Below are 27,282 nucleotides of genomic sequence, written 5' to 3'. Positions count from 1 at the left end.
ACTACACCAATGACAAAATCGCCAACCGGTTCAATAATCTGAAACCTGCTCTGGATACGTTGATCGTGGGCGTATATTACTTACTGGCTCCCTCTCTGCCCTCAATATTCGCGGAAGATCATTTTGTCAAGTGCGCAGGCTGCCACCAAATTCTTGGAGAGGTGGAAAATAATAACTACAAACTTCTCAAGTGGAAGCTGGCTTTGAGAGACAGAGATACACGACAACACTGTTCATGCTTGATCTATCTATATAGCTATTTGCTGGACTCGATTGCTTCAACCGCAGTGCGTTTTTTCCTTGTGAAAAGTCGATCAACCAGGGTCCTGCTATGGTGTTTCAATTTTGGAATAGACGTGACATTTCCATCTTATTATCTGAAAAATTGTCTTAAGGTGATGTACATTGACCACGAGAACGAAATCACCATCTTTTTGGAGCAAAATGATGGCGAAGGAACAAATCAACGGTCACTGCATAACCGGTATGAGGTGGTTGATCTGGAAGACGACATGATGACAGAAACATTCAATGAGCTGAACGCGATTAATTCAGAGTTGCCCGAGTCGCAGCGACAATTCAATCAGTGGAAAGTGTCTTATTTAGGAAGGAAATTATAGTCCTTGAGAATCCAGCCATTTATCCACCAATGGTGCAACCTGCTTTCTAGAATTGATGGGGTCGCGTTGTTCAAAGCTGAACGGATACTTTTCCAAAGGCTCGAGTCCCAGGGGTTCTTGTATCTGGTCTAAAAGGCTCCTTATTTTCGCAGGGTCGCCACGAAAGATTATTTCCCTGTGAAACTTCTTGTCGTTGTAAGATGTCATAATGATTGCAATATCTAAATTTCTCTCTTTAATCCAGCTGTCCAAACCTGCCAGGAGATTGAACCGTGAAAGATAATCTAAGCTCACAACCATTGAGCTGATGCCAACGGTTCGGTATTCTTTGTAGTCCTTGCGCAACAAGTCCCGAAGTGACAACCCTTCCACGTTCTGTTTGGCAGCGTTCAATTCATCGGTCCAGGTTTGTAGGAAGGCATCATCTGCCTGCAACTTTGGAAGCAATAGCTCAAGAGCATCTCTGTCAACCTGCTCCACTCTATGCTTTAGTCCAGAAGTATCAATTAATAGTGGACTGAGAAAAAGCTTAGCAAGTTTGGAATCGATTTGAGCAACTTGCTCCTTGAAGTGATTGAGCACGAGTGAAACACAGGAACCAGATTTTTGGATGATCCTGGGGCTCGCCTCAGTAAAGAGTTTCTCGTCTTCGTGGTGGTCAATTATACCTACAACCCTGGCTCCAAGTTCTTCCATGAGATTCTTGACAACATCGCCTTGGGGTTTATTATGATCCACTAGTACCAAATCGACTTTCACTTTTGCCAGCTGGTCCCAGCAGTTCTCAATATCGTCCAGAAAAATCAAATCCTTCTCGTTGATGTCCGAATGTTTCATTACGTGTACGATATCTCTCCTGAGATCAAAGTCTTGTTTAGGAATATTGATCAAAGGCAGTACAAGAGATTTGGAAGAAAGCGTCGAATACGCAATCGCCGAAACCACAGAGTCCATGTCTGCACTCTGGTTACCGGTGACTAAAATGACCCGAGACTTTTCAGCGACATTGCGCAGAAGACTGCCGAATTGCATTAGCATTGTCTTAGGCGAATTCAAATTATCTGATTTAGTAAATTCTCTTAATTCTGCAGGGGAAATTTTGAATGATTTGGTAATCCGGGGGGGCTTTTGACATTTGTCGAAAAAGCTTTCTCCATGGTGTCCATTCCACGGAAAATTGCCAGACTGATGGCATTTGCGTTGATCGTTTCAACCATTTTACTTGTGGGAGTCAACTCTGGAGGCTGGAACTTTCGATCGGGCTCAAAATCACGAGTCTCTGGAGACAGAAAACTTGTCTTCTCGCACAAGAGTTCCAAGTTGCCTCAACAGATAGTGGAAGAAAATTACAAAACGTTGCAGGACATATTGAAGAAGCCTATTGACGAACCCAAGACGGGAAATCTTGTGCGACCGCCCTCTGATCCAAACCGATACGATCGTGCCAATGCCACTATGTTGGTGTTGGTGAGGAACCGAGAATTAGGTCAGGTTGTGCGGACAATCAAGCAAATAGAGGCAAAGTTTAATCAAAAGTTTCATTACCCTTACGTCTTTCTCAATGAGGAGCCATTCACGGAGAGATTTAAGGAGACCATCAAAAAACACGTTTCGGGTGAAACGTATTTCGAAAGCATAGATAAGGCGATCTGGGAACAGCCCAAATCGATAAGTTTACAAAAACAGGCCGACGCAATGCAACAGCTAGAAACAGAGAACGTTGGATATGCTAAATTGGTGTCTTATCATAACATGTGTCGCTACTACAGCGTGAACTTTTATAACCATCCTCGATTACAACAGTTCCGCTACTATTGGCGTTTCGAGCCGGGCACCGATTACTACTGTGATCTTGATTATGATGTGTTCAAATTCATGGAGATGAACAAGAAAACCTACGGGTTCGTGATAGCGTTGTACGACGTTGAACAATCTGTTAAGACGCTGTGGCCAAAAACAATGGAATTTTTGGCTCAACATCCGGATTATCTTCATCCAAATGGAGCTTACGATTTCCTGCTAGAGAATCTGCAAAACCCACATAAGACACTCACCGCAAATGGGTACTCTACATGCCACTTTTGGTCCAATTTCGAGATAGCAGACATGGACTTTTACAGAAGCAAGCCGTACTCAGACTGGGTCAACTTTCTGGACTCCACTGGAGGCTTCTACTATGAGCGCTGGGGAGACGCCCCTGTCCATTCTGTGGGTGTTAGCCTTTTTGAGGATCGTGACAAAATCCATTGGTTTAGAGACATAGGCTACAAGCATCAGCCGTACACTCTGTGCAGTAATCGTCCGTCTTGTGCAGGGTGCAAGACTGCAGATTTCACCTATAAACATCTGCGGGATCAAAACTGTCTGACCAACTGGTGGAATTACGAAATGTCTGATGATCAGAAGAATATATATTGAAAGTAGGGTTTTTATATAATAGTAATTAGGTATCGGTTGAAAAATTGTCCATTTTTATTTTTGTCTCTGAAAATGAAGTCTGTCAACGTTGCCGTTATTGGAGCTGGTGTGGTTGGCTCTGCATTCCTTCAACAGCTTGCTGGCGCAAAGTCCGCCATCAAATATAATCTCATCTACTTGTCGACCTCGAGAAAGGCGGTTTACAACAAGGACTACTCTCCAGTTGAGCTGGCCAAATGGTCGCAGTTACTCCAATCGACCGCTTCTACCCCACTATCCGTCGAGGATCTTGTTGATTACCTCAGAAAGTCTCCATTGCCTGCAATTCTTGTCGACAACACCTCGAATGAGACCCTGGCCAAGTCTTATCCGCTTTTCCTGAAAAATGGTGTTTCTGTGGCCACTCCTAACAAAAAGGCCTTCTCCAGCTCGCTGTCTTTGTGGAACGATATCTTCTCTGCAGAAAACACCGGATTGTGCTACCACGAGGCTTCTGTGGGCGCTGGATTGCCTTTGATTTCCCCTCTCAAAGAGATGGTGGCTACTGGCGACGAGGTGGAGAAGATCGAAGGTATTTTTTCCGGCACGCTGTCCTACATTTTTAACGAGTACTCTACGATCTCGCCAAACACGTCTAAATTCAGCGACATTGTCAAAGTAGCCAAAGAGCTGGGCTACACCGAGCCAGACCCAAGAGACGACTTGAACGGTCTCGATGTCGCCAGAAAAGTTACCATTCTGGCCAGAATTGCCGGCTTGCAAATTGAGTCGCCAACTTCATTCCCAGTGCAGTCCCTGATTCCCAAGCAGCTCGAAAGCGTTCAGTCCGCAGACGAGTACCTGCAGAAACTACCCGAGTTCGACCACGAGATGGAGAAGCTCAAGTCCGAGGCAGCCTCAGAGGGTAAGGTGCTAAGATTCATCGGCAAGGTCGATGTGGCCAACAAGAAGACCAGCGTCGAGATTGCCAAGTACGATGCGTCCCACCCATTTGCGTCGCTCAAGGGCTCTGACAACGTCATCTCCATCCAGACCAAGCGTTATCCTAACCCGCTGATCATCCAAGGAGCGGGTGCCGGAGCCGAAGTTACGGCCATGGGAGTTCTTGGCGATGTGATCAAGATCGCCGAGAGAATTGCTGCTTAAAAATAACGGATAGTTTTATAATACAGTAATTGTACATCATTTATTTACTCGTGAAGCTTTCGTGGCTAGACGTGTTCTCCAAATCGTCTTCAAAAAGCGCAATTTCCACATCCTTGCTCACCTCAAACCTTCTTTTCGCTTCTCTGAAGAGCCTGCGAAGCTTGTTCTCGTCCTGGCAGATCGACATGAAGTCCAGCATGACACCCTGAGAATCGAGGTACACAGCCTGATTTTTCGCCTGCTGGCTGACAGACAGGTTGACACGGGCCACATGGGCGTTGTTTGGAGCTAAAAAGAAACCCCCATTCTCCCGTAACTCGGCAATGTATGCGCCGGTCTTGTGAATAAACTGCGCGTACTTGAAACTTGGTTTTCCCCACGAATAAACCACGTCAAAGTCGTCGTCCCTGAAATACGTAGCTGTACGATTGTCCAACAAGAATCCGCACTTCTCAATGATGTAGAGGTGGTAGAAGTATTTGTTCTCCTTAAGGAGATCGCTTGCAAATTCGGGATCTGTCCAAGGATCGAAGGCCAGCGAAATGTCCACCGTCGAATGTAACGGGTTGCGTGTCGGCAGCGTGCAAAGCTCCTGCCACGGAGCCTCGACGAGAGTCAATCCGTACCTTTCGCAGTGCTTGGCCCAGCTGTTGACCGTATCTTCCACGAGTTTTGAGGTGTTATTGAGCCACTCTAGCCGCACATGGAAACAGTGCTCCGGGTTGTGCACAATATCGTAATGGACAGTGATAAGCTCCGGCTGCCACGAAACACCGTTGGGGTCGAGGTCGCATGTAACCTTACGACTCAGAACAACGCGTTTCTTGGACCCAGAATCCTCTGTGGGGCTTGAAGAGACAGACTTTTCGCTATTTTTCTCAATTTCTGACTTGCGCAGAGACACAGGCGACTTAGCAGAGCCCGCAGCTGAGTCCTCGTTGATGAGCTGGTAGAAATAATGGCCGTCCAGAAATCTGTGTCTGGACTCAACGTGGCGGAATAGACCCTGCTCCATAAGCTTATTACCGTACTCCACAGCCTGCTCCCTGGTGTCGATGTCCTCGAAATTTTCTATCATCCAGCTGACCAGATCCATTCCCAGGAAACAGTTGGGATGCGTTCTCAGATGCCATTTTCTGTCCACCACCTGGATGCCCTTGTCTCCCTCGATGGCTTTCTTGAGCTCAGAAAGGCTGACTTTTTGGTCAAATCTGGCTGTCTGAAAAAGCGAGCTTGTCTTATTTTCTTCAGATAATTGCGCAGAAACCGCTCTCAAATAGCTAAACAAGTTTCCTGTGTAAAAATTGATCTCCGGGATAATCTCCAGTCTCTTGCGCTCGGTCTTTTCGCCAGCCGTGCGATATTTCAGTCTGTTGATGATGGAAATCAAGGAGCGTATACCTTCGAGCCGGATCTCCTCTGGAGTGAGCTTTTCTGAGGCCAAGTTGAACGCGTTGGACGGAATCTCCGTGGGTAGAATGACAAACTTGATGCGGTGGCTACGCCGTTGCGCAGGCTCCACGGTCTCCTCGTACCCTGCGAGCAGCTGGTCCAGCTGGTTCCAGTTGTAATTTCTCGGCTCTCCTTGCAACGCATGTATCACCATAGATTTGTACTCCTGGGAGTACCGCGTGCGAACGTGGGGCATGTAGTCCGATCGCGACGACCTCGTGAGCACGTCGTCCGGCCGGCTCATCCGCTTGTATACCTGGACGTTAACCAGTCCGTCGAAATCGCAGCTGATGCGGTGTATTTCATTGGACAGACTTAGGTACAACCGAGAGCCAAGATAATTTTTCTTGGTGAGATACCGAACCAACAGCTTGGAGTCTCCGTTGGGCTTGCGCTGGTTTTCGACTTTGGCCACGTTTTCTGCCACGCAGATCTGGAAACCCAGTGTGAGTCGCAGCGAGATCATTTTTCGCATCAGCGTCTCGCTGTTGCGTCCCTCGTTAACATCTGCCTGGCTCAAAAACACGTCGTATATTCTGAAGGTGAAGTTCTGGTTGAAGTCAGAAACACTCGGGAACACAGGAGTCATCAGCGGGAGCGACGCCGGCGTGGAAATGGATTTCCATTTGATGCTTTTCCGCTTCACGTTCTGCGGGAAAACAAACTGCCACCGTCCGTACGACACCATGCCCAATAGCTCACTAGTTTCCGCATTCGAAGGGTTCTCGACCTGGGTCCAGTAACTGTTGAGAAGCGAATTTTTTTCCTGGCGTTCGTGGCGCGACTTATCGCGCTCTTCGGTCGTGCTGCGGGCACGAGCCGGAGCTTTTCTTAGAGACGGATCAGAGCTCATTTTGCTCATCCGTGGACCATGCTCGGTGACAGAGATCGTGTCGAGCTTCGGCACATCGTCGTCGTTCTTTAGGGGAATCGACTTCACGCCGGGTGACGAGATAATGCGCTTGACAAACTCAAAGGCCTTTGGCGACGTCTTTTTAGGTTCTGTCTTGGTGATGGAAAGCAGTGACGAAAATGCGCTCACGTTGGACTTTGAGGTCGTCGTCACACCGACCACGGTCGACGTCGTGGGTGACGATGCCTTAAAAGTGTTGAGGTCTGGAGGCTCCAGCCCGCTTCGCGCGCCAGCACTCACGGCCCTGACCGGCTGTCTCATACGGGCAACGGTTTTTTTTGGCAGAGAGGTGTTCGTTTTGGTCCCGAAAAGCTCCCCATCATACTCATCCATCGCCTCCTGCACAGAAGTGGCACCAGAGAATACCAGCTCTCTAACGTTGATTGCACTGAGATCGTTTTCCATAACTCCCATCATCTGGAGCTCATAAATCTTGCACCGTGGGAGCCATTGGTGCACCGCTTGTGTGGCATCGCTCCAGAAAGAAATGTCCATCCAGCTGGGTATGCAATGTTTCAGCTTCTTTTGACTGTCCAGATACCTCACCAGCGGAACAACATGGAGTGGCGGCTGCGAGAGACAGATGACATCGATTGTCGCGTCGATCGTCGTCATCAGTTTGCTCGTTTGCACAAGAATGTCGTATTCGGTGTCGAAGATGCCGGTTCCCGGAGAAATAACCAGGAAATGGTTGGTGGTGTGCCGCAGATCAGGGTCTCTAAAATCGTCACTCACCAAACTCATTCCCAAATTAATGGCTTCAAGAAGATTACCTTTCACAGAGGGCAGGAACGAGCCCTCGATGATATACTCTTCGGGATGAAGGTGTGTGCGACGGGGATTCTTACGCAAGCGGATATCCTTGGAGAAGTTGGCAAACTCTCGGCGAAGAGCAGCCATGATCTCATTCCAGAGCAGAATACTCACCTGGTCCACAACCACACGGTAGTAATCTTTCCGGTTGCTTGGCTGCTCCCCGGCACGATAACGATTGGTCTCTGTATTCAGGTCGACACTGCTGAACAAAACGATGGTGATCAAGTGATGGGTGCCCAAGTCTTTCCAGCGCTGGAATATTCGCGGCAGCAGAGAATTGACCAGCTTGTGGAACATCTGCTGCCCGCTCTCTTCAAAATGCCACATCTCAGAGGATATCTGTATAAAGACAATCAACCGTGCCGACTCCGACCGGAAAACTATCTTGGTGCTTGGGCCAACATACCCGGAAAACACTTTGCGGCCATTTCTGTAAATCTTGCCCACGGTAGCCCGGATTGAGCCTTGCAGAAAAGAAAGTCTCTGGGATCGATAAAGACACTTTTCAGTCAGGATGGACGACAAATTCCACATATCTCCACGCGACAGATGCATGTCCTTGACATACACCTCAATTACATCTGCCTCCACTAACTCAGGAGCCTTGATGCGTACCAAGACCTGACTCCGGAGCTTCAGGTCGAGCAGCTGTTGCAAAGGCCCTGACTGCAGCGAGATGTAGTTGTTGTTGCCCAATCCTCCCAGCGAAACCTCAGACGGCTTGTAGGTAAAATAGAATTTGCGAGCGGAGCCTTCTAAACACTCTAATTCGCACACGGCGCCCTCCTTGATTCCCGGTATCACATTCGGGTCTAGCAAAACGTCCTCGGCAGACGTTCGGCTCTCATGGAACCGCACACTCAATTGGACCGGCTCTGTAAACAGCGGAGTCGGCGTTTCGGGCACCGCGGCCGAGAGCTCTGAATCACGTATAGTGGAGGCCGAGTCTGCATTCCACTGGTCTGGTGTTCGTACGTTCAAAAGACTGCTGCTGGAGGAGCTGCGGATCTCATGTAGACTCCTTGACTTCCCCACCACCAGGCTGGCCTCGTTTGTGCGCTGGCTCATCCGGTTCCTCGCGCGATTGAGGTCAAAATTGATCCGCTGTCGCTGCATGAATAGGAGTAATTTTACTAATAAATTTATTTTCCTAATTATTTCAAAGCTCCACCGTGTGAGTCACAGATTTGCGGCCCTGCAAATACGTGCTCAGCTGTTCTTTGGCAGTAGTCTGCGAAACAAACGATGCCACACTCAGCTTGTCGAACTGCTGCTGTAGCTTCGTGACAGGCTTGTCTTTGGCCTTGTACTCGTTGATCTTCTCCTGTAAATACTTCAATTCGTCGTAATATGTTCTCAGTTTGGCATCTAGACCAGAAATGATCACCTCAAAATTGGTTGGCGAGTCAAGAACGCGCTCAGGGAATAGCCTTCCATTCAAGACAAATAACCGTGCATGCAAATTGTTCTCCATATCGCGGAGCCTCTCGTATCCCTTGCGAATAGCATCCAGCTGTTGGGACGCGGCAGGAGACAGGTTCTTCTCCAAACGAGGGTTTTTCCGGTCGCGCTCCAACTGTTTCAGCACGCTATAAATCTTATCACTTTGTTTCGTCATAGCGTTCAGCTTCAAGAGTAAAGAGCTTGTACTGTCGAATGTAGCACCCAAATCAGCTTTCAGCTTAGCATAGTCTACTGAGTTTTGGTCAATGACTTCGGAAAGCTTTCCTACCTCAGACAGTCTCCAGGACGCAGGAAACAGACTGTGGTCTTTGAAATTGCGTGGGGATTTTCCGGATGTGTGGTCATCCATAAACTCTTTGAATAGCCGTATGTTTTCATCCAAAATGCTAAACTCTGCGTCGGTGTGGTATACGATCTTTTCCATTTCACGTAGCACTTCGTTGGAACTCAGCTGTGGAATAGCCACGGACCCCAGCGAGACCAGCTGAGGAACCGCTTTTGGTCCTGAATCTTCGTCAATTTCTCCAAAATCAACATTTTTCTCCACCACCTTAGATTCGGTTGTGGACACGGACTTCTCAACAAGAGGCGATTTGGGTGTGGGCATAAACTCTGCAGCGGGCTCCTGTTTTGCCTTCTCTGCTTCTGGTCCGCTCTGTGCCACAGCAGAAGGCATGGCTGAGAGCTCAGAAGCACTTTCAGATACTGACTGGTCGGCGTTGGAGTCGCTCTGTGGCGTTTCCACAGTCGAGTCCTGTTCCGTCTCAGCGGTGTCATCTGAGTGCTTGGTCTCGGGCAGTATGGCGACTTCCTGCGACTGCTCAGCGTTCTTTTCCTCTGTCTGTGATTGAGAGGCTTGGCTCGCTGCAGAAGGGGCCACAGGTTGTCCTTCACTGTCTTTTTTAATGTCATACTCATCCTCAGCTGCCTCTTGTGATTCCTCAGTTTTCTGGGCTGAAGCGTCCAAGCTCTCCGGCCTTTCAATCTCCTCGAAGCTTCCATCCAACTCGGCTGAGCGCTCACTAATGTCAGAATCTTCCAAAGAAGGAATTTCTGGAGCCTTCTCTTCATCCTCACCCTCGTTCTCCTCGAGCACATCATCTTCCCCAGATTCTTCAGTATTCTCTTCGCTCTCGACGATTTCCTCGCTCTCGTCTTCCGAATCTCCAATAATCTTTTCAGCATCTTCGTCCACTTCCGGCTTTGATTGTGAGAAATTGAACGCAGGAGTCTTCGAGTTCAGGAAAGGTGCGCTCTCCTTGTTTCCCAAAGTTGCAAATGGATTTTCTGACTTTTTATTCAGTGATGAGAATGGACTCTCGGTATTTTTCGACAAGCTTGCAAATGGACTTGGAGATTGTAACTTGGTGTCAAGTTTTAGATTGTCCAAGCCGAGAGAGGTCTTGAATTCTGATCCAAAAGGACTTGATCCTGAGCTTAACTGGCTATCCTTCTTCTCCTCTTGGCCAGCTGGCTTTGAGCTTAATTGCGCAAACGGACTGTCTTTAGAGGCTTGATTAACGGACCCAAATTTGAACGCTGAACTGCTTTGTCCGAATAAACTGGAGCCAGAATTCCCAGATGCATTTTTGGCCCCTCCAAACGGTGAATTATCTTTTTTGTCGGCATTTGCGAATATATCCTCTTTAGGTTGAAGATTGAAAGGTGACGATGATTTGGAAGCAAAAGCATTCGTTCCTGAGCTGAAGGATGAAAAGGCTCCAAAACCTTTTGCGGCGGCCGTGCTATTTTGTGAAGAGGGATTCACCGCAGAGTTGGATTGCCCAAAAGAAAATCCAGAGGATCCAAAACCTGACTGTCCAAACCCAGAGGAGTTGGAAGATCCGGAAGCTGCAGAACCAAAAGCAGATTGACCAAATCCTGATTTTCCAAATGCAGAGCTTCCTGAAGCTGCTGAAAAACCCGACTTTCCAAATGGAGACGATGTGGCTGCGGAAGATCCAAATGGATTTTGTATGGCTGGCTTTTCGGACTGTCCAAACAAACTAGTTTTATTCTGGGAGAAAGAAGAACCAGAGTCCTTAGGTAGCGTTTGCTCTGGCACCGCTTGCTTACCTTTCATAGACGGTATGACCTCAGTCTTTCCTGTTTCAGCCAAAGCCGCTTTCCTAGCAGCCTCAAGGTCAACCTTACCAGCATTGATATCAGTAGACAGCCAAATGTTCCAAACCAACAATTGTCCTCTATTGGTAAGGGCAATCATCTTAGGCAGAGGACCACATTTTTCAACCTGTTGACAAGGTTCCAAAACTTCCAGTTTCCCTGTTAGATCAAGCACCAGGCCAAGAGGCGTATCATCATCTCCTGAGTCCGGGTCCAAAGGCATTTGCGCTCTATCAGAATCGTTCAGTTGCAATATTTGCTGTGTCTTTGTTAACGTGTTGAACTCTGTAGATTTAGAGCTAGTGAGGAATGCCAGGTGCGGGTAGGTGGAGCTCCAATTGTGCAAATGGAGAGCGTAGAAACTCAGTTTTCGTGGAATTACACCAAAAGGCATGCAAATGTCGTACGCTTCGCTCTTCTCAAACGTGGCACCATTTCTGGTAACAACGTATGATTTTGTGTCGTCATCTTCTGTCTCGCCACCAAGAACCACCAGCCAACTGTCTGGTTCTAAGGCCGTCACAAAGATGGGCTTGCGATCTTCATCGAGGGAGATGGTCTCTGAGCTCCCAGAATCTATTCTGAGCAACTCAAGATGAGATTCCACGCCAATTAATAGGGTATTACCGTCTGTCCAGCTGAAACAACTACACTCTTGACGAAGAGTCTTAGTTCCAGTTCCATCAAACAGCATCAGTTGGCCATTAGCCAACAGATAAGCAAAAATGCCTGGTGCGCCAGGAGCAAGGTGAACTACCTCAGAGTCCACTGAAGTGAGCTTCTCTGTAGCCCATGTGCCCTGTTTCAAACTGTCAATGTTAGCCTGTTCTATGATGTTTTGTTTCACGATGATCAGCTGTGACTCGTCCGCGGATATTACTATTTGAAGGCAACCAGCTTGCTCAAACTCCTGCAAACATCCAACAGTATATTGATCAGTGTCTGGATCGGTAGAAAGAAGCTTGTCGAGCTCCTGAGTATTGATAAGCTTGAGTTTATTGTTGAGGTAGGCAAATAGTAAATTGTGTTTATTTGAGATTGCCAGACAGTTATAGTGGTGTGCGTCCAAATCTTGCACTTCAGCCGAATCAAACAGCTGAACCGCTGGTCTCAATTGGAAACCGAACTCCTCAAGCTCCAGTTGTTCCAATGTAGACATTAACTAATTATTCTGCACCAAAAAAATAAAAAAAAAAAGCCAAAAATATTAAATACCTGTATAATACCCGTATTATATATTATTTTATTATTTATTATGGTCACGATAATGGCACAAACGTACATAGAGAAAAGGCACTCACATAATAATTTGGGGAGTCTCGACATTGTCCTTGATAGATTTGTGTGGCAAAACCTTACCACCGTTGACATAGACCTCGTCCTTGACGGTGACGTCCTCTCCAAGAACGGTGACACCCTCGAGTCTGGCCCATTTACCAACAGTAGAGTTCCAGCCCACAATGGTAGATTTGACCCAAGCGTGGTCCTTGATTTGAGAGTTTTTCAGAATAGTAGATCTTTGGATTCTGACACCGTCACCAATGATACAGTTAGGGCCAATGACAACGTTAGGACCGATCTTACATCCCTTTCCGATCTTGGCAGATGGGTCGATCAGAACGTTACCGCCGTTAACATACTCCTCAGACGTCGACGTAAGCAGTTTGGAGTTCTTCTTGGTTAAAGCGGACAGGTAAAGGCACATGCCGGAGAGGAAGTCCTTTGGTTGGCCAACGTCCATCCAGTAGCCTGGAAGATCAAAAGAGTACAGCTTCTTTTGCTCGACCAAAATTGGGAAGGTCTCGTGCTCGATAGAAGTTGGCCTCATCTCGATCAGATCGATGACGGATGGGTTCAAAACGTAGATACCAGCGTTGATTCTGTTACCAACGAATTCGACAGGCTTCTCGACAAATCTCTCGATGAGGTTTGGAACGTCTCTGTCGTGGACAATAACACCGTATTTAGATGGTTCATCCACCTTGGTGGCGACAATAGTGGCCTCACCACCGTGGGCGGTGTGGAATTCGAGCAAGTCCCTCAGTGGGTACTCACAGATGACATCGGAGTTGAGAACGAAGATAGGAGTGTTGTCCTTCTTCAAGATCTTCTCAGCGAGCTTCAAAGGACCAGCAGTTCCCAAAGGCTCCTCCTCAACGGAGAAGGTGATGCTAACGCCGTACTCCTTCTCGTATTGTTTGAGGGCACCAACCATGACTTCTGGCTTGTAGTTGACCGCCAGCACAATGTCGGTACAGCCAGCGTTGGCCAGGGCCTCGATCTGGTGCAAAATCATAGGTCTGTTACCAAACTCGACCAAAGGTTTTGGCAGAGACAGCGTCAGGGGTCTCAAACGAGTACCGTAACCACCAACCAAGATTAATCCTTTCATTTTATTCTATCAACGAGTGTATTCTAAAAAAAAAATCGACACGTCTTCAATTTTTTAGGGGGAACGTGAACGTTATTTATATGGCGACTTATTTACACCACAAATAAAGTGGTAGAACCACCAAAACGAACAGAAAACACGTAAGCCAATTTTTAAAAAAGAAACAACACAGAATAGATTATAGTTACGTTTGAATCGCCGCACGGACGCGTCAGGCAGCCGCATGATAGTGCGCGACTAAATTTCGGGGGGCCACGAGGCTTGCCGGGTAATAATGGCATCGGATGAAATTCTTAGCTTTTTGTGCTCCTCTTTGTGCCGACGCACAGCTTGCAGTCACTTTAGGAAATCCACCACCAGCCTATTGAATTCAGCAGGGTTATCAAGATACATATTGTGTCCTCCACCATTAACAATTTTGAATTCGGCCGACGTCCCCTGCATCTTATTCAAAAAATTGACAGCAGCACGACCAGCGTCCGAAAACATAAAATCGTGCTGGCCGTAGATCCACAAGCTTTTTGTTTTCAGATTTTCCAACTTGTCCAATATGGGTATTTTGGCCATGGTGCTAGAGTCGAAAATGCGCATAATGGCTGTCTCTGACACCGAAGCCGCCACATTTGTGTGATAGACGTACCTAGCGAACGCGTCCAGCTCTGCCGCGTCGGAGAAATCTTTTGATCTGGTAAATTTTTCAATGTTCCGACTCATTAAAAGCCGCACAGCCACAGGACCCAGCAGCCTCACCGGCAAAAACGTTGGCATTCTCATATACCACAGGGCCTGGAATCCCGGCTTTATGGCGGGATATCGACCGAGAAAGGAGTAATCGGTCGGCGAGTACGAGCAGGCCATCGTGATATCGCCGGCGATATTCTTGTAGGCCGGGTTAGTTATGGCAAAAGGTGATCTCTCCACGCCTCCAGGGCTAGCTAAAACCAGCCTTCGCACGGCCGTCGGATACTTGATGCAGTAGGCAACTCCAAGATAGCCACCCAGAGAATGAGCCACCAGGTCAAACTGGCTTATGTTATTATTGCGTCTCCATTCTTCTATTGCATCCACGTAAAAATTCACCACATGTTCGACCACAGAATGCTGGTTTTTCAGATACTTTTTTAGGTTTCTTTCTTTCAGAGTAAAACTTTCAGGAACATACAACGATCTATGCAAATGCTTCATATGCTGGACTTTTGATTCGTCAAAGATGATCTGAAGCCTGGTTTTGTTATCAGGCAAAGACGGGCCTTGCCTGCTGGAAAGTCCAAACCCAGGAAGATCCAATGCATGCACGATTTTGTTCCCTGCCTTTGCGAGAGAGTCAATATTTTTGAACCACCATCCGGACGACGCGGCATAACCGTGCAACATAACCACATGGTTTTTGGAGTCTGCGTTCTGAACGCACACCTCGGAAATGGCCATTTTCCCGCTCAGCGGGGTAGACAACGTAGAGGCTCGAATTCCCTCCATTTCGCGGTTGTAGTAGGGCAACGCCATGCTGAACAGCTTGTCGTGCGCTGCCCTGTCTGCGTGCGGATTGCTGACGTGATTGTACCAGAGTTTTAGGGAATCTTTCCAGCCATATTTAGGAACCGTGGATTTGAATCTGATAAAAAGCATAAGAAATATTTGTACATAATATCTTAGCTAATAGCCCTCACCGTTGAAGTTGGTGAAACCTGTGAGCAGGAACACTTTATAATAGTCTTTTTTCCAGATGTTGTTGCAGAACTCGCAGCTCGAGGTCGACACAGCGTCGACGCAGGAGCCAGCAAAGTAGAAATTGTCTGCTCCAGACCCGTCGAACCCATGTTTGAAATAGTCGCACAAAATCGTTTTTTTCAGATCTTCCACGGTCTCAAACTGCGAGCAGAAATACTGTTCTAGATGCGGGTCCTGGGCCAAAACGTCAATTTCCTGGATACACCGGTCGATAGGGATCAAAATCGAGGGGATCTGGATGTACTTGTCCAAGAAGAACAGCGCGTTTGGAACAGCGTCGTCACCAAGATGGATCACAGGAGTGCCAACCCAGTAGTCAAACAACCGTTGCACCTCGTAAAGCAGGTTGTACATTTTTTTGTACAACACAGGGCAAGCCTTGACCCTGTTGAGTCCTTGTCCTGTATTGGTGAGTTGGTACTGCTGGCCATTGAACAGATCGTCATCTGCTGCTGCCCAGAGCTCAATCATATCGCGCATCACGTGAGACCACAGCTCTAGGGCCTGTTTCACGTACAAATACTGTTTCTCATGATTGTGAGTAAGTCTGGCTCCCCCTTGGCCGTATCTGATTCCTAGAGAATACTTTGTGGTGCCCGAGCTCTTGAAAAAGTCATCTAGCCGCTTGATCATCCTCAACACCGGGAGTCTATTTTTATTAGTGTAGGCGTTGAAGTCTCCGATGGAGTAGAGAATTTGACGGACCTCTTCTTTGGTGAGGCCGTCGGGAGACGAGTATCTGGACGAAAGTCGCTCAATGGCAGACTCCTTGTGCTTGATCTGCCGGTTGATTACAGACCTGGTCTTTTTTTCGGGTCGAATTTCGGCTGTGGCAGAAATAATCAGCGGGTCGTCAAACATCTTAATAGCAGACTTGTCGTTTTTCGACTCGATTAGACCCAAAACAGTCTTTATGGGCGCATAAAGATCAAACTCCATGTGCTCCCGCACTTCAGGCAGCATGGAGTCCATTACCACATAACAAAGTTTGCCAAATGTGTCTCTCATCCGCTCTGGGTTCATGATCTTGTATCGTCTTCCAATCTCGAAAACTGTTTTGTACCACTCCTGATTATCCGAAAAAGTCTTATCCTGGATTAGTTTCTGACCAACCTTCATGTTGGATGAGACCACCAAACCAGCCAAAATCGAGCAAATCTCTCTCAGCTGTTCGACTATCCGCTTGGTTCTTGATCGATAGGACAGAATATCCACTCTGTCCGTGTATTCCGAAACGCTGAGGGTGGCTTCCAGCAACCTCAATAGCTGTCTCTCTTCGTAAGAAAGACGAAGAGGAATGAAACGGGCGTTCCGACGAATGCCCGCTAGAATGGTCTTTTCGATTTGCTCGTCTTTCTTTTCCTCGTCCAAAGCTTCTTCGGGAATGTTGTCAGTAGCCTCCGTCTCTGCAATAGGTTCTGGCTTCAGTGGGACAAGCTCCTTGAATTTATGCTGTTTCCTGGTACCCCCTCGGTGGACGAACTGGAAACACACTCGACAAAAAGGCTCATTGCAGTCCAAACACTGGATTTCTGTTGCTGTGTGCTTACAATCAATACAGAAATCTGGATTCACAGTATCGTCTTCCTCCTGAGGCTCCTCTTGCACTCCAGACTCCTCCACATCGTCCACAATCTGGTCTTCGTCTAATAGCTCAGCAAGCGTGCGTTTTAATTCCATGAAAAATAATTTACGCCCTTGCACCAGATTTATCCAACTGTGGTACTAACACGATATTGTTGGCAAAAAGGGTGCTATTTGAACCGAGTACCACACAGATAGCCTCGAGAGGAAGATACGTGATCACCTAAGGGTGAAATCAACACAGTATACGGCGAATTAGAGGAAATTATTTATCTCGGCCAATTGGACAGCTAGAAACGCCGATCAAACTCGAATCCATCCAGATAAAGCCCCAAAACAACATATCAAGAGATGGGAGCACGAAAGCTCTCTTCCAGCACTGAATGTCTATATTCTGTGCTCTACCCTTATCGTATCAAACAATAAAACGGATAAAAAATTTAAAATTTTTTTAAGCCTCAGACCGGAAACTCCACCAGAAAAGTGAGTCCAAAAACCAAAACCCGATCTACTACGACTCATTTTTACCGGGAGCCAGAACTTTTCCGCATGTGCGAACTGCAGCTAAGCTGTACGGGAACACATACTGCTCAATACGGGCGATACATTAGGATCGCGAATTAGCCTATTTGAAGACACCAAGCAATGTGATTGATCCGATGACTCTGGCAAAAGAATCGAGATCACAATAACATACAGGACCCTAGACAAATTACGAGCAATCACATTCACGCACTCAAGAGGAATTCGATAAGTAGTCGGGCGGAGGTCAGAATTGCTTGATTATAATATGCGGGGACACCATTGGTTATTTGGGCCACATATTGCCTGCGAGAGTCACCCATAATTTCAAGAGTTTGTGACTGGTTTAATTTTTTTTCTGGTCGTGCACCAAACTAAAACGTATGCACATTTTCCGATAGGAATGATAACCGGTTACGTCAAAAGAAACGAATCAAGTTACGATCTCCTATCAACTAGTTGAGTTCGGCATCAATTGCAACATACAACTGCCATTGAGCATCTTCTCCAGGCATTGAGCTACCACAGGCAGCATTGAGAAGTTTGGAGCCAGATTATTTAATCAATCGTGCGCATGTCGGAAACGCTATCTTTACTTGCTGGAAACTTTTCTTTTTTAAAAAAAAAATGCTATTTTTTTTCCGCCATGTTTCCCTTTTTCTAATCTATATAAATACTCACCAGTGGGTCTATCTTCACTTGTTTCCCTTTTTGCTAAACGTTTTCCCTTTTGCTATTTTTTGCAACAAAATCTTATCAATCAGCTACAATTGGGTTTCTAGATAGCTAACAAGAGCTCAGAGCGCGAATTGCAATGTCGTCTTTTCTTTACCATTTGGCTAATGTGGGCTCCACCAGGCAGGTGGACGGATGCCTCACACCAAATTCTATCGAGCCAGTGCGCAGACTGCAAAGCGCCAACAACAAAGAGAATGATATGACTGATATCTCTGATATGGATCTAGTGAAGAAAACAGACACTACAACATCCATCTCTACCACAGGATCGTCTGAAATGGCCTCCAGTACAATTCCTTCACCACCTCTTTCGCCATACACGAGGGCTGCAACTTTCGACGAGAGCGATGCTAGGTTTGCACAGCTATTATTTCCTAAGCCTATGAGGAAATCGTTAGCAGCAGAGCTCCCTAAACAGGAGCCACAACAACAACAACAACCTGTTCTGCGCGAGATTAATGTGAACTGGGAGAAGAAAAGGAGCTTCCCGGTCGAGGATTTGAACGATACAACTTTGTACATCAATCCTTATGGGGACCTCAAGACGCCTGGTTACAAAAAGAGACAGCTCAGATTTTTGTGCCAGTACCAGTTGAACGTCGCTTCGAAGAAAACAGTGCCTGCTGTTTCCGCCATGAGTTACCGCTACAGAACAACACCACGTGTCAAGGAGTACATGTCGAGCGATACTGAGACTGACAGACCGCGGACCAGAAGATTGGTTCGAGAAAATTCTGTGGCATTGGAGTCTGACGATAATGCCACATCGAGACCAATGACCCCACGCAAACGCAAGCCGGCAGTGAAACGGTTCGACTCGCCGTCTACAGCGTCTCCTCCGCCATATAATTTCGACTACAAGGCCATTCCCGACTACTCGCCGCCTATCTCTAGTCTTCCGAACAATAGTCGTTGCTTGAAAACGGAATGGAAGGGACAGGCAATGGATCTAAGCGAAGATCCTTTGGTCGAGGAACTGCATCCTGCCGAGGTGCAACTGGCTTCAACGCTGAGACTGCCTCCAAATGTGTATTTGGACTCGAAGAGGCGGATTTTCTTCGAGAAGGTGAAACGTCTTAGGGCCAACTTGCCCTTCCGACGTACTGACGCGCAAAAGGCTTGCAAGATCGATGTGAACAAGGCCAGTAGGCTTTACGCTGCATTTGAGAAAATCGGATGGTTGGACGATTATAGGTTTGATGAGTATCTACAGGAATAGGATGGGACCGGACCCGGGACTGGAATAAATTGGGATGGAATATGCATATTATAGGTTTAGTTTTTATGGACTTGGTTTATAGAACTTAAAGAATTTGATTCTCTAGGTGTGGTGAATGTGGTGATTTGCTCTGTTTCGCTTTTGCCCGATCCGGCGACGTTTCATGAAAAGCCCAGCCACCGCGGATTTTAGGTTGACAATTAGTGTTCCTAATGGGGACAAACATAAATACCTCAACAATAAAAAAGGACAATTAAAAACAGAAAATCTAATGTCTTCAGGCTTAGATTTAGCAAACGCACGTACTTTTCGTTCCTTCGAAACTATTCGAGTAAATTTGGAATGCAATGGAGACGTAAGCTGGGGGCCAATTATTTATGTTCTGGGAGTCGACTGCCTTTGATGAACCGAATTTTCCTGCATCTTCTTTTTTTTATAAAAACCAGTCTTTCTCTTCTTACAGCTCGTTCGAATTCAGCTACTCTAAAATGCAGTTCAAGCTCGCTTTGTTAGCTCTGGCCGGCTGTGCCTTTGCCGCAGACACCACTTCGTTGAGTAAGTATTGCGTACCAGATCGAGCGACGGGGTAACGTGATCCCAGCATTGATTTGTCGAGACTTCTGATCTGGACTTCCGGAAGGTGAAATATTGGCACTTAAAAGCTCCTGACGAGGCAAATTTGTCACCACCAGCTCTTATGTGTCAAAGGAACGCCATTCAGCCTCGTCGACCCTAGCGAGGCTGAGTTTCACGTCACAGGTTCTGTCGTCGGTTTCGGGTTCTTTTTTTAGAAACTTGATTTTCGACCCCTTTCAGATGCTCTTCGCTTGATTTGTTTTGAAACCCGTGCACGACTAACACTTTTTAGATTCCACCTTGACCTCAACCACCTCGATTTCGGTGCCATCAGGATGCTCGTTCTCGAAGACCTTGACCGCCACTGTTCAATCCGATTTGGACAAGCTGTCCTCCTGTTCGGCCATTGAGGGTGACATCTACATCACCGGTGATTTGAGCACTGCTTCCATCGCCAACGTCAAGGCTATTTACGGCTCGCTGTCTGCTTTCAACTGCTCTAACTTGCAGTCTCTGAGAGCTGACTCTCTGACCACCATCACCAAGCAGCTGGAGCTGACCGACTTGTATGTCCTGGACACTCTGTCGTTCGGTTCCCTGGTCTCTGTTGGTTCCATCAACTGGGTCACCCTGCCAGCATTGACCCAGGCCGGTCTGTCCGCAGGTGTTTCTGACTGTCAAAGCATCTACATCTCTGACACTCAATTGGAGTCTCTCGAGGGTTTCAACCCAATCAACGTTGAGACCTTCAACATCAACAACAACAAGAACTTGGCTTCCATCAGCTCGGATATCAAGTCGGTTTCCAACGCTCTGTCTGTTTCTTACAACGGTGACGACACCAACGTGACATTTGACTCTCTTTCGTGGGCCAACAACATCACGTTCTACTCTGTCTCGTCTATCTCTATGTCCAACATCAGCACCGTCAACTCTTCGCTTGGTGTTTTTGAGTCCAACGTTGAGTCTCTCGAGATTCCTTCTCTGAAGAAGATCGGCGGTGACCTTTCGATCATCGACAATGACGACTTGACTGAGATTGACCTCTCTGATTTGCAATCCGTTGGTGGTGGTTTCGTCATTGCTAACAACTCGAACTTGGAAACCATCGACGGCTTTGACAGCCTGCAGACCATTGGCGGTGCCGTCATCCTCAAGGGTGAGTTCGACAATGCCACCTTCCCAAAACTGTCCACCGTTAGAGGTGGTTTCGACTTGGAGACCACTGGTAAGGCCAGCTGTGACGAGTTCAACGCTCTGGAGAAGAAGGGTGGTATCCAGGGTGACAAGTTTGTCTGCTCTGCTGCCACCGAGTCCTCGTCTTCCATCAACCACTCCAAGACTTCTGGCTCTTCCTCTGCCACGTCTTCGGGCTCTAGCGACGAGTCGACCTCTTCTAGAGCTTCCTCTTCCTCCCGGGCTGGTGCCGCTATCAACACTGTCTCTGTCTTTGGTGTTATGTCCGCTTTGCTCCTTGCAATGCTGTAAACATACAGAAGCAGAGGTATTTTGCAGTGGACTCTCCTAATGTACAATTTTGAGTACTGTATGCTATTTTAAAAGATTTATTATTAATGTTAATACAATGTATGCTACCATCGAACTAGTTTCCATACTTTACGAAAAATACAAGGTACAGTTCTTTCAAGTTACTTAATCTATTAGTGCGGGCAATTACAATCCCTTGCCGTAATTACCTTTCTCGAAGAAGTCCATGATCAGGTTCACGATGTTCTCCAGGGCGCTCAGCCACTCCTCTAACTGCTGAGCCACCTTAGCCTGGTCAGCACCCAGCTTGGCAAAGAAGTCTGCTCTGTAGGGACACGCCTTCATCGCAAGCTTGAAAACAGGTCTAATGAGCATTGTGTGGTACTTCGTCAATGTCTTGCCGTAGGCGTCAGTGAAAGTTTTGGACAGCTCATCGTTTGGTCTCGAAACGGTCTCCCTCATGGCAACAGCCGTGAACTGCAGGCCTCTGCACAGCCACAACAGGCCCTGAGTAGCGGTCTTCTTTTTGTCGTTTACCTCAGACAAAATCAGATCCTGCAAGGTGCCTGCCTTGTCAGGAGCGGCAAGGAGCTTGGCGCGCACCTTGTTGATATTTCCTGTCATGTCGTTTTGCACAACTGCAAACGCAGACGATCCCAGCAGATCAAACAGTTTCACAAGAGACTCTGCGGCCTCCAAAAACTCAGATGTGGCGATCTTGCCGTCCTCGACTGGGACGTCGACAAACGACCTTTTCATCTCATCAAAAAACGTGCTCATGGTGACTGTTGTACAAGTACTTCAAAAATAGAATATGAATATTTAACGTGTCGTTCGTGTTCGCGAAAAAAAAATCAATTTTTCGAGGCACACGACGTCCAGCATTTATTTAATCTCCTTCTTTATGTATTTTTGCAGGTGTGCAGGAGGCACCGGTGGCCATTCTCCCGCTCTCTTCAACTTGAGCTTGTCTGCGTACTTCAGGTTGCTCATCTTTGCCTCCCACTCGGCAGCCTCCTTCTGCAAACGTTCCTCTGCTTGAGCCAACGACTTCTGCTGCTCTTCGAACTCAGCCTTCTTCTTAGCAATGAACTCAGCAATACGCTGTTTCTTGGCCGCCTCTAACTTTTCCTTGGCCTCGGCAGCCTTCTTCTCGTATTCGTCCCACAAAGCCTGCTCCTTTTGGCCAACAAACGCCTCGTAGTCTGGAATCAAACGCGCCAGTCTTTGCTTGATTTTAAGAGCCTCTTCGTGCTCCTTCTTGGCATTAGCAATCAGTTTCTGCTTCATTTCCTCGTAAACCTCCATCTCGCGTCCCTTCTGCGCCTCGGCATCCTCTTGTAACATAGGAAGCTCGTACCTGCGCTGTGCTCTTTCAAGATAGTCAAATCTCTTGGCAGTGGCTTCAATGCGCTCTTCCAGGGCCTTTCTATCTTGCTCGAGCTTCTCGATTTGCATCTTTTGAAGCTTTCTTCCATCAAGGTTCTCGATGTCGTCCATGTCCACCTTAATGATACCCTTAGCGTTGATCTCGTTCAACAGTTTCTTTTTCTCCGCCTGTTGAATGGCCTCCAACTCTTTTCTGCGTTTCTCTTCCAGTCTCTTGGCTGTCTCTTGCTCAATTCTTTCCTGCTCGGCCTTCTTGACGGCAGCCAGCTTCTCGTATCTGGCCTTCGTGGCAGCTTCCTCATCACGACGCTTGATCTCGGCCACCTCCTTCATTCTGTTCTCTAGAAGCAGAGCACGGTCCAGCACCTCTTGTCTCTCCTCAGCAAACTCGGCATTCGCACGCACGCTGACTTTTTGCTTCAAGGTTTTTTTGTTCTCGGAAGCCAATGGGTCAATAAGTCTGACAGACTCTCTCAGGGTATTGGCAAGAGAAGAAAGCTGCGTTCTAATAATTTCCGTAGGAGTGTACTGGATTTTGCTCGACACGTTAAGAGGAATCGAGCTAAGCAAGGAGTTCTCTAAAGTGTCAGTCTTGAACGACACGACCTTGGCTTCGTGGTCAATCTTGACAGAAAGCAGGTTGTTGAAAGCCGCTGCAAGAAGTCGGCTCTCGATCTCAATTGGCGAGAGCTTGAACTGGCCCTCAAACGTAGACAGCTTCACCAGGAAGTCCAGCTTGACAGTCTCGTAAACTTCTGAAATTTGCTCAAAAAGTTTGTCCAAAATGACACTTGTCAGCGGCTTGATGTACATGTGGAACTCTTTGTTCGACTCGATGAAAGCAAATATGTCCTTGGCTTGCGAAGCAAAAGAGATAGGATGCAAGTCTTTCTCCATCAACTCATACAACTTGGCCAGTGCAGGATCGACGATGCTCAAAACGTTTCTAGAAGCCACCTGGGTCAACAAAGACTCTCTAGTAGGCACCTTGGAGAGGTTGAGCAACATAGAAAGTCTGTTGTCTTTTCTCTTGGCAAAGTCGTCCACTTTAGAGGACGAAGTCACTGGAACAGACAGAACAGACAGCAATTGCATGGACGCGTAGTGCTTGAGCTCTTCGTCGGTAGCAATAGGAGACTGCACAAACAGGGAAAAGAATTTCTGTCTGGCAGCAGCATGGAACAACCGGTTGTCGCTCACGTTGAATATTTTGGCCAAGTTGTCGTAATAGTTCACCATCATGCTTGGTTTCGGCTGTCTTTTCGATATCGTCATCAAAGTGTGCACATCTTCGACCGTACGGAAAGACTCCTGCCAGAGCTCGAGACGGACGGAAACGTTCAACTGGTTGAATCTTGTCTCTAGATATCTCTGAAGAGTGTCTGGGTCAGACAGATCAATTGGGTTCTCGATCTGGTGTTTGACAGCAGACTTTTGCGTCACCGTTTGCAAATGGGTCCTGAGCATCTCGCACAGACGTTTGAACTCCGTCTTTCTGTTGTACTTGACACAGAAACCGAATGCTTGTGAAACAACTGTAGCATAGCCAACTTCCAGCTTGGAATTGTTTCTCAGGATATCCAGAACAGTTCTGTACGCTTCCCATAAAAATTTCAGCCATGGGACAACAAGCTCTCTATCGGAACGGTCTTTGGTATCATCTGTGGAAACACTGGACATCAGCACGTCTTCTGGAGAAACAACGATTTGTCTGTTTTCGTCATCCTCGTCCTCGTCGTCAGCCTCCAGTTGAGCAGCCTCTGCCTCCAAAGTGGCCGCCACGTCGTTAGCCTTGAGTTGTGCATCATTCAATTTGGCTTCTGCTTTCTCCAAAAATTTCTTCACCACGGTCTCCACAGACTCCAGGCCAGAGTCGTTGCTTTGGACGTTTTTCTTATACTGGTGCAATCCGTCCTTCACGAGCTTCCCGCTTCTCAGATCCACGCCTAGCTCAACAAACAACAATGCAATAGGTTCCAGGTCCAGTGGTGCAACGGATCTGATGCGCTTGGAGGTGATGAAGTCGTACAGAGTCTGCAGAGCTGCCTCTTTCTGATCAACAGCAATGAGGTCCTCTGCACGCCTCAGCGTGTTTTCAGGCCGGATGTTATACGACGGAGCCATTAAACAGATTTAAAGGTGTTGGTCCTTTTTTTTTTGGAAAATTTTACAAACTTTCAAGACATAGCGGTTTACCCGGCCTGCATCAGCAAGTCTATCTGGAATTTACGTACGGAGGCTCAATGCAGATATAAAACAGCTCGGTTGCGCTTTGAAAAACTACGCAAACTCCCGCATTCAATCACTTGAATTATGAGCGGGCTGCTATACAAGGTGTTGCTGAAAAAGGTGAGTGTTCTATCTTCATCAGAGACTCTAACTTCTAGACAGGATTATCAGACCTGGTTCATGTGGGGCCCTATGAGGATCCTTATAACGAAATAATTCCGCCTGACGAGCTAAAGTTCTGGCAGCGTAAGGGAGCCAAAAGACGGAAGAACATTCCATCGCAGTACACGCCCCGTGACCGCAAGACACTTAAGTCGGTTAGAGATAGAGCATATCACCTGGATCAGTGCTTTAGCTTGGCAGGCATCAAATTTGGATACAGCGCAATCATAGGGTTCATACCAATGGCTGGCGACGTGATCAATGTGTTTTTCTCGCTAGCCCTTATTCGGAAAGCAAAAGAAATCGAGGGCGGGTTGCCAGACACGGTAGCAATCAAAATGGCCTTCAACGTCTTGATAGACTTTTTGATAGGTCTGATTCCATTTATCGGCGACTTCATCAATATCGCGTACAAAGCAAACACAAGAAACTTTCAATTGCTCGACGAGCATCTCGTCAAAAAGTACAGTATCGCCTTGAGCCAAGTACCCGAGCACCAATGATATACCAAGCGGACGATGTAGTATTAATTATGTCAATTTTATGTTTCTGAAAAATTGCACGCTCTTTTTCACGTCGAACACGGGCGGTTTATCGTCGTAGTATTCTGGCTTCGGCAAGTATCTGAGTAGGTTGTAGATCTCATCTCGCACAGCGAACGGCTCAATTTCAGGAATTTCAATCTCCTTCAATTTAATTTCGGCAACCTTGTCGACCGCCTCTTCTTTTCCTGTCAATGTGTACTCGTCCAGCAGCTTGATCGCATTGAATTCACCAAAAGATTTTGACAAAAATTGGAACTCGTTGCTGTCAGGGAAAGCTTCTCTATACCTTTTCTCGAGCGCGCGAATCGAATCGGTGTCTCCAAATTCCAGTTCAATCCGATAAAAACGCCGGTACACTTTCTCCAAAGTTGAGCGTTTGTCTTTGAAATTCTCGATGGACTGTTCTAGCAGTTTCTTGGAGTTGCCCAGATCGTTCATTGAAAGCAAAAAGTTTAAGTACGTCTCAACAAAAGCATAGTCCTGTCCAAAATACTTCATGGCAAGCTCAAAACACCGTAGGGCAATCTTCAAATCGCTATTTTGGTGCTCCATCATTGCGTAGTCCACAAAAATGTGCCATGTGACACCTTTGAATTTTCGTGCAACAGAAAAAATGCTACGCGCTTCCTTCATGCCTGCTGCTCTGCGACATGCCTTCATGAGCAACGAATACACACACGTGATGCACTGTCCAAGTGTTGCCTTTGTTTTCTCATTTTCTTCGGTGTCATAGTGTTTTGTCAGCCTATCAATAAGTCTATTCCAGGACTCTTTGACTTTTTCAATCTCGCTGGAGCGTTCGTACTGGCCAGAGACCAAAAGCACTAAACTTATACTTTCTGGGTTCAGAACCAAGGCGTGGCCTAGCACCTCCATACCCTGCTCAGATTTGTCGCTAGCAAACAAGTACACAGCGTAGTTGTACCACACTTCTGGCTGGAATCGCAGATACTGGGTAGACAGTCTGTAGACGAAGTTGACTCTCTTGTCCATTGATTCTTGAGGTAAGTTGAGCTTGTTGCTGCGCTCCCACGCAATCCAACGTTTCCAGTGTTCAAGTTGGTTGCGGCTATTTTTCGCCTCGTCCGATGGACGCAAATAAGCAGTGAGATTTATAAGTTCTTGATTCAAAGGACGCAACTTCATGTATTCTTGCGATTTCTCGTTGATGTGGCGCCTGGCGTTCGCCTGGTCCGTTTCGTTTTCAAAGTCCAGGTACTTTCTCCAATTTTGGTCTAGTTGGCGAAGAGGAGTGCCGATGAGCTTTCTATATAAAGATCTAAGGTGCGCATTTTTGGATGACTGTTCGATGCTCGAAACGGGGTTCCACTCGTTCAGAAAACGGAAATACTCGTCCCATATTTCCTGGCCGTTGATGAAGTCCAACCCCACGTTGTCAATGGCAAAGTCATAGGCTTTCATTACCACTGCCCTAGCCTGTTCTCCTCCAGTAACGATATCGTTCACTTTCCTCACATACTTCAGGTACACTTTCCACAGCTCAACATCAAAGACCTTGGTGAGACATCTGGAAAATAACGCCTCCACTTTGGCGTCGTCGTTCTTGGCCATTTCGTGTTCGATGTATTCTTTCCAAACCTCACCGTCGTTGAAGAACACCTTGAGATACGCCTCGAACGTCTCTGTTGTTGGCGAACCATGAACAAGCTTCAGCCAGCGGGCTCTATCAAGAGACTCTGCAAGAGACTCGATGGTCAGGGGATCGTCCAATTTCCGTCTCTTGGTGTCCATACTAG

At 47.1% G+C, this 27,282-nt stretch overlaps 14 protein-coding genes across 14 annotated transcripts; 5 read left to right on the top strand and 9 right to left on the bottom strand.

Annotated features, from left to right (window-relative positions):
- Positions 1 to 614: 614 nt before the first annotated feature.
- Positions 615 to 1,658, bottom strand: HPODL_02576 (uncharacterized protein; the record flags this gene model as incomplete). The annotated part of the gene is made up of 1 exon (XM_014076887.1): positions 615 to 1,658. One exon carries the CDS (start codon positions 1,656 to 1,658, stop codon positions 615 to 617), a length of 1,044 nt encoding a protein of 347 aa, XP_013932362.1.
- A 117-nt stretch (positions 1,659 to 1,775) lies between these two features.
- HPODL_02575 (putative mannosyltransferase involved in protein glycosylation) lies at positions 1,776 to 3,038 on the top strand (the record flags this gene model as incomplete). Its single annotated transcript, XM_014076886.1, has 1 exon — positions 1,776 to 3,038. One exon carries the CDS (start codon positions 1,776 to 1,778, stop codon positions 3,036 to 3,038), a length of 1,263 nt encoding a protein of 420 aa, XP_013932361.1.
- A 72-nt stretch (positions 3,039 to 3,110) lies between these two features.
- HPODL_02574 (Homoserine dehydrogenase) lies at positions 3,111 to 4,184 on the top strand (the record flags this gene model as incomplete). The annotated part of the gene is made up of 1 exon (XM_014076885.1): positions 3,111 to 4,184. One exon carries the CDS (start codon positions 3,111 to 3,113, stop codon positions 4,182 to 4,184), a length of 1,074 nt encoding a protein of 357 aa, XP_013932360.1.
- A 40-nt stretch (positions 4,185 to 4,224) lies between these two features.
- On the bottom strand, positions 4,225 to 8,481 carry HPODL_02573 (Vacuolar membrane-associated protein IML1; the record flags this gene model as incomplete). Its single annotated transcript, XM_014076884.1, has 1 exon — positions 4,225 to 8,481. One exon carries the CDS (start codon positions 8,479 to 8,481, stop codon positions 4,225 to 4,227), a length of 4,257 nt encoding a protein of 1,418 aa, XP_013932359.1.
- A 43-nt stretch (positions 8,482 to 8,524) lies between these two features.
- Positions 8,525 to 12,112, bottom strand: HPODL_02572 (Nucleoporin NUP159; the record flags this gene model as incomplete). Its single annotated transcript, XM_014076883.1, has 1 exon — positions 8,525 to 12,112. One exon carries the CDS (start codon positions 12,110 to 12,112, stop codon positions 8,525 to 8,527), a length of 3,588 nt encoding a protein of 1,195 aa, XP_013932358.1.
- Positions 12,113 to 12,250: 138 nt separating this feature from the next.
- Positions 12,251 to 13,345, bottom strand: HPODL_02571 (Mannose-1-phosphate guanyltransferase; the record flags this gene model as incomplete). Its single annotated transcript, XM_014076882.1, has 1 exon — positions 12,251 to 13,345. The coding sequence occupies one exon, from the start codon at positions 13,343 to 13,345 to the stop codon at positions 12,251 to 12,253; it is 1,095 nt and encodes a 364-aa protein (XP_013932357.1).
- Positions 13,346 to 13,681: 336 nt separating this feature from the next.
- HPODL_02570 (cardiolipin-specific phospholipase) lies at positions 13,682 to 14,971 on the bottom strand (the record flags this gene model as incomplete). The annotated part of the gene is made up of 1 exon (XM_014076881.1): positions 13,682 to 14,971. The coding sequence occupies one exon, from the start codon at positions 14,969 to 14,971 to the stop codon at positions 13,682 to 13,684; it is 1,290 nt and encodes a 429-aa protein (XP_013932356.1).
- Positions 14,972 to 14,998: 27 nt separating this feature from the next.
- Positions 14,999 to 16,753, bottom strand: HPODL_02569 (type-III integral membrane protein of unknown function; the record flags this gene model as incomplete). Its single annotated transcript, XM_014076880.1, has 1 exon — positions 14,999 to 16,753. One exon carries the CDS (start codon positions 16,751 to 16,753, stop codon positions 14,999 to 15,001), a length of 1,755 nt encoding a protein of 584 aa, XP_013932355.1.
- A 1,240-nt stretch (positions 16,754 to 17,993) lies between these two features.
- HPODL_02568 (uncharacterized protein) lies at positions 17,994 to 19,136 on the top strand (the record flags this gene model as incomplete). The annotated part of the gene is made up of 1 exon (XM_014076879.1): positions 17,994 to 19,136. The coding sequence occupies one exon, from the start codon at positions 17,994 to 17,996 to the stop codon at positions 19,134 to 19,136; it is 1,143 nt and encodes a 380-aa protein (XP_013932354.1).
- A 488-nt stretch (positions 19,137 to 19,624) lies between these two features.
- On the top strand, positions 19,625 to 21,200 carry HPODL_02567 (Cell wall protein that contains a putative GPI-attachment site; the record flags this gene model as incomplete). The annotated part of the gene is made up of 2 exons (XM_014076878.1): positions 19,625 to 19,691; positions 20,005 to 21,200. The coding sequence occupies 2 exons, from the start codon at positions 19,625 to 19,627 to the stop codon at positions 21,198 to 21,200; spliced, it is 1,263 nt and encodes a 420-aa protein (XP_013932353.1).
- Positions 21,201 to 21,386: 186 nt separating this feature from the next.
- On the bottom strand, positions 21,387 to 21,980 carry HPODL_02566 (Glycolipid transfer protein (GLTP); the record flags this gene model as incomplete). Its single annotated transcript, XM_014076877.1, has 1 exon — positions 21,387 to 21,980. One exon carries the CDS (start codon positions 21,978 to 21,980, stop codon positions 21,387 to 21,389), a length of 594 nt encoding a protein of 197 aa, XP_013932352.1.
- Positions 21,981 to 22,085: 105 nt separating this feature from the next.
- HPODL_02565 (translation initiation factor eIF-3 subunit 10) lies at positions 22,086 to 24,713 on the bottom strand (the record flags this gene model as incomplete). The annotated part of the gene is made up of 1 exon (XM_014076876.1): positions 22,086 to 24,713. The coding sequence occupies one exon, from the start codon at positions 24,711 to 24,713 to the stop codon at positions 22,086 to 22,088; it is 2,628 nt and encodes an 875-aa protein (XP_013932351.1).
- A 189-nt stretch (positions 24,714 to 24,902) lies between these two features.
- On the top strand, positions 24,903 to 25,483 carry HPODL_05334 (uncharacterized protein; the record flags this gene model as incomplete). Its single annotated transcript, XM_014076875.1, has 2 exons — positions 24,903 to 24,938; positions 24,977 to 25,483. The coding sequence occupies 2 exons, from the start codon at positions 24,903 to 24,905 to the stop codon at positions 25,481 to 25,483; spliced, it is 543 nt and encodes a 180-aa protein (XP_013932350.1).
- A 27-nt stretch (positions 25,484 to 25,510) lies between these two features.
- On the bottom strand, positions 25,511 to 27,277 carry HPODL_02564 (uncharacterized protein; the record flags this gene model as incomplete). Its single annotated transcript, XM_014076874.1, has 1 exon — positions 25,511 to 27,277. One exon carries the CDS (start codon positions 27,275 to 27,277, stop codon positions 25,511 to 25,513), a length of 1,767 nt encoding a protein of 588 aa, XP_013932349.1.
- Positions 27,278 to 27,282: the final 5 nt, after the last annotated feature.

The sequence above is a fragment of the Ogataea parapolymorpha genome, chromosome VII, assembly GCF_000187245.1.
Source record: "Ogataea parapolymorpha DL-1 chromosome VII, whole genome shotgun sequence".
Classification (NCBI taxonomy): domain Eukaryota; kingdom Fungi; phylum Ascomycota; class Pichiomycetes; order Pichiales; family Pichiaceae; genus Ogataea; species Ogataea parapolymorpha.
The sequence above is the reverse complement of the archived record's forward strand: the minus strand, read 5'-3'. Positions and strand labels throughout refer to the sequence as shown.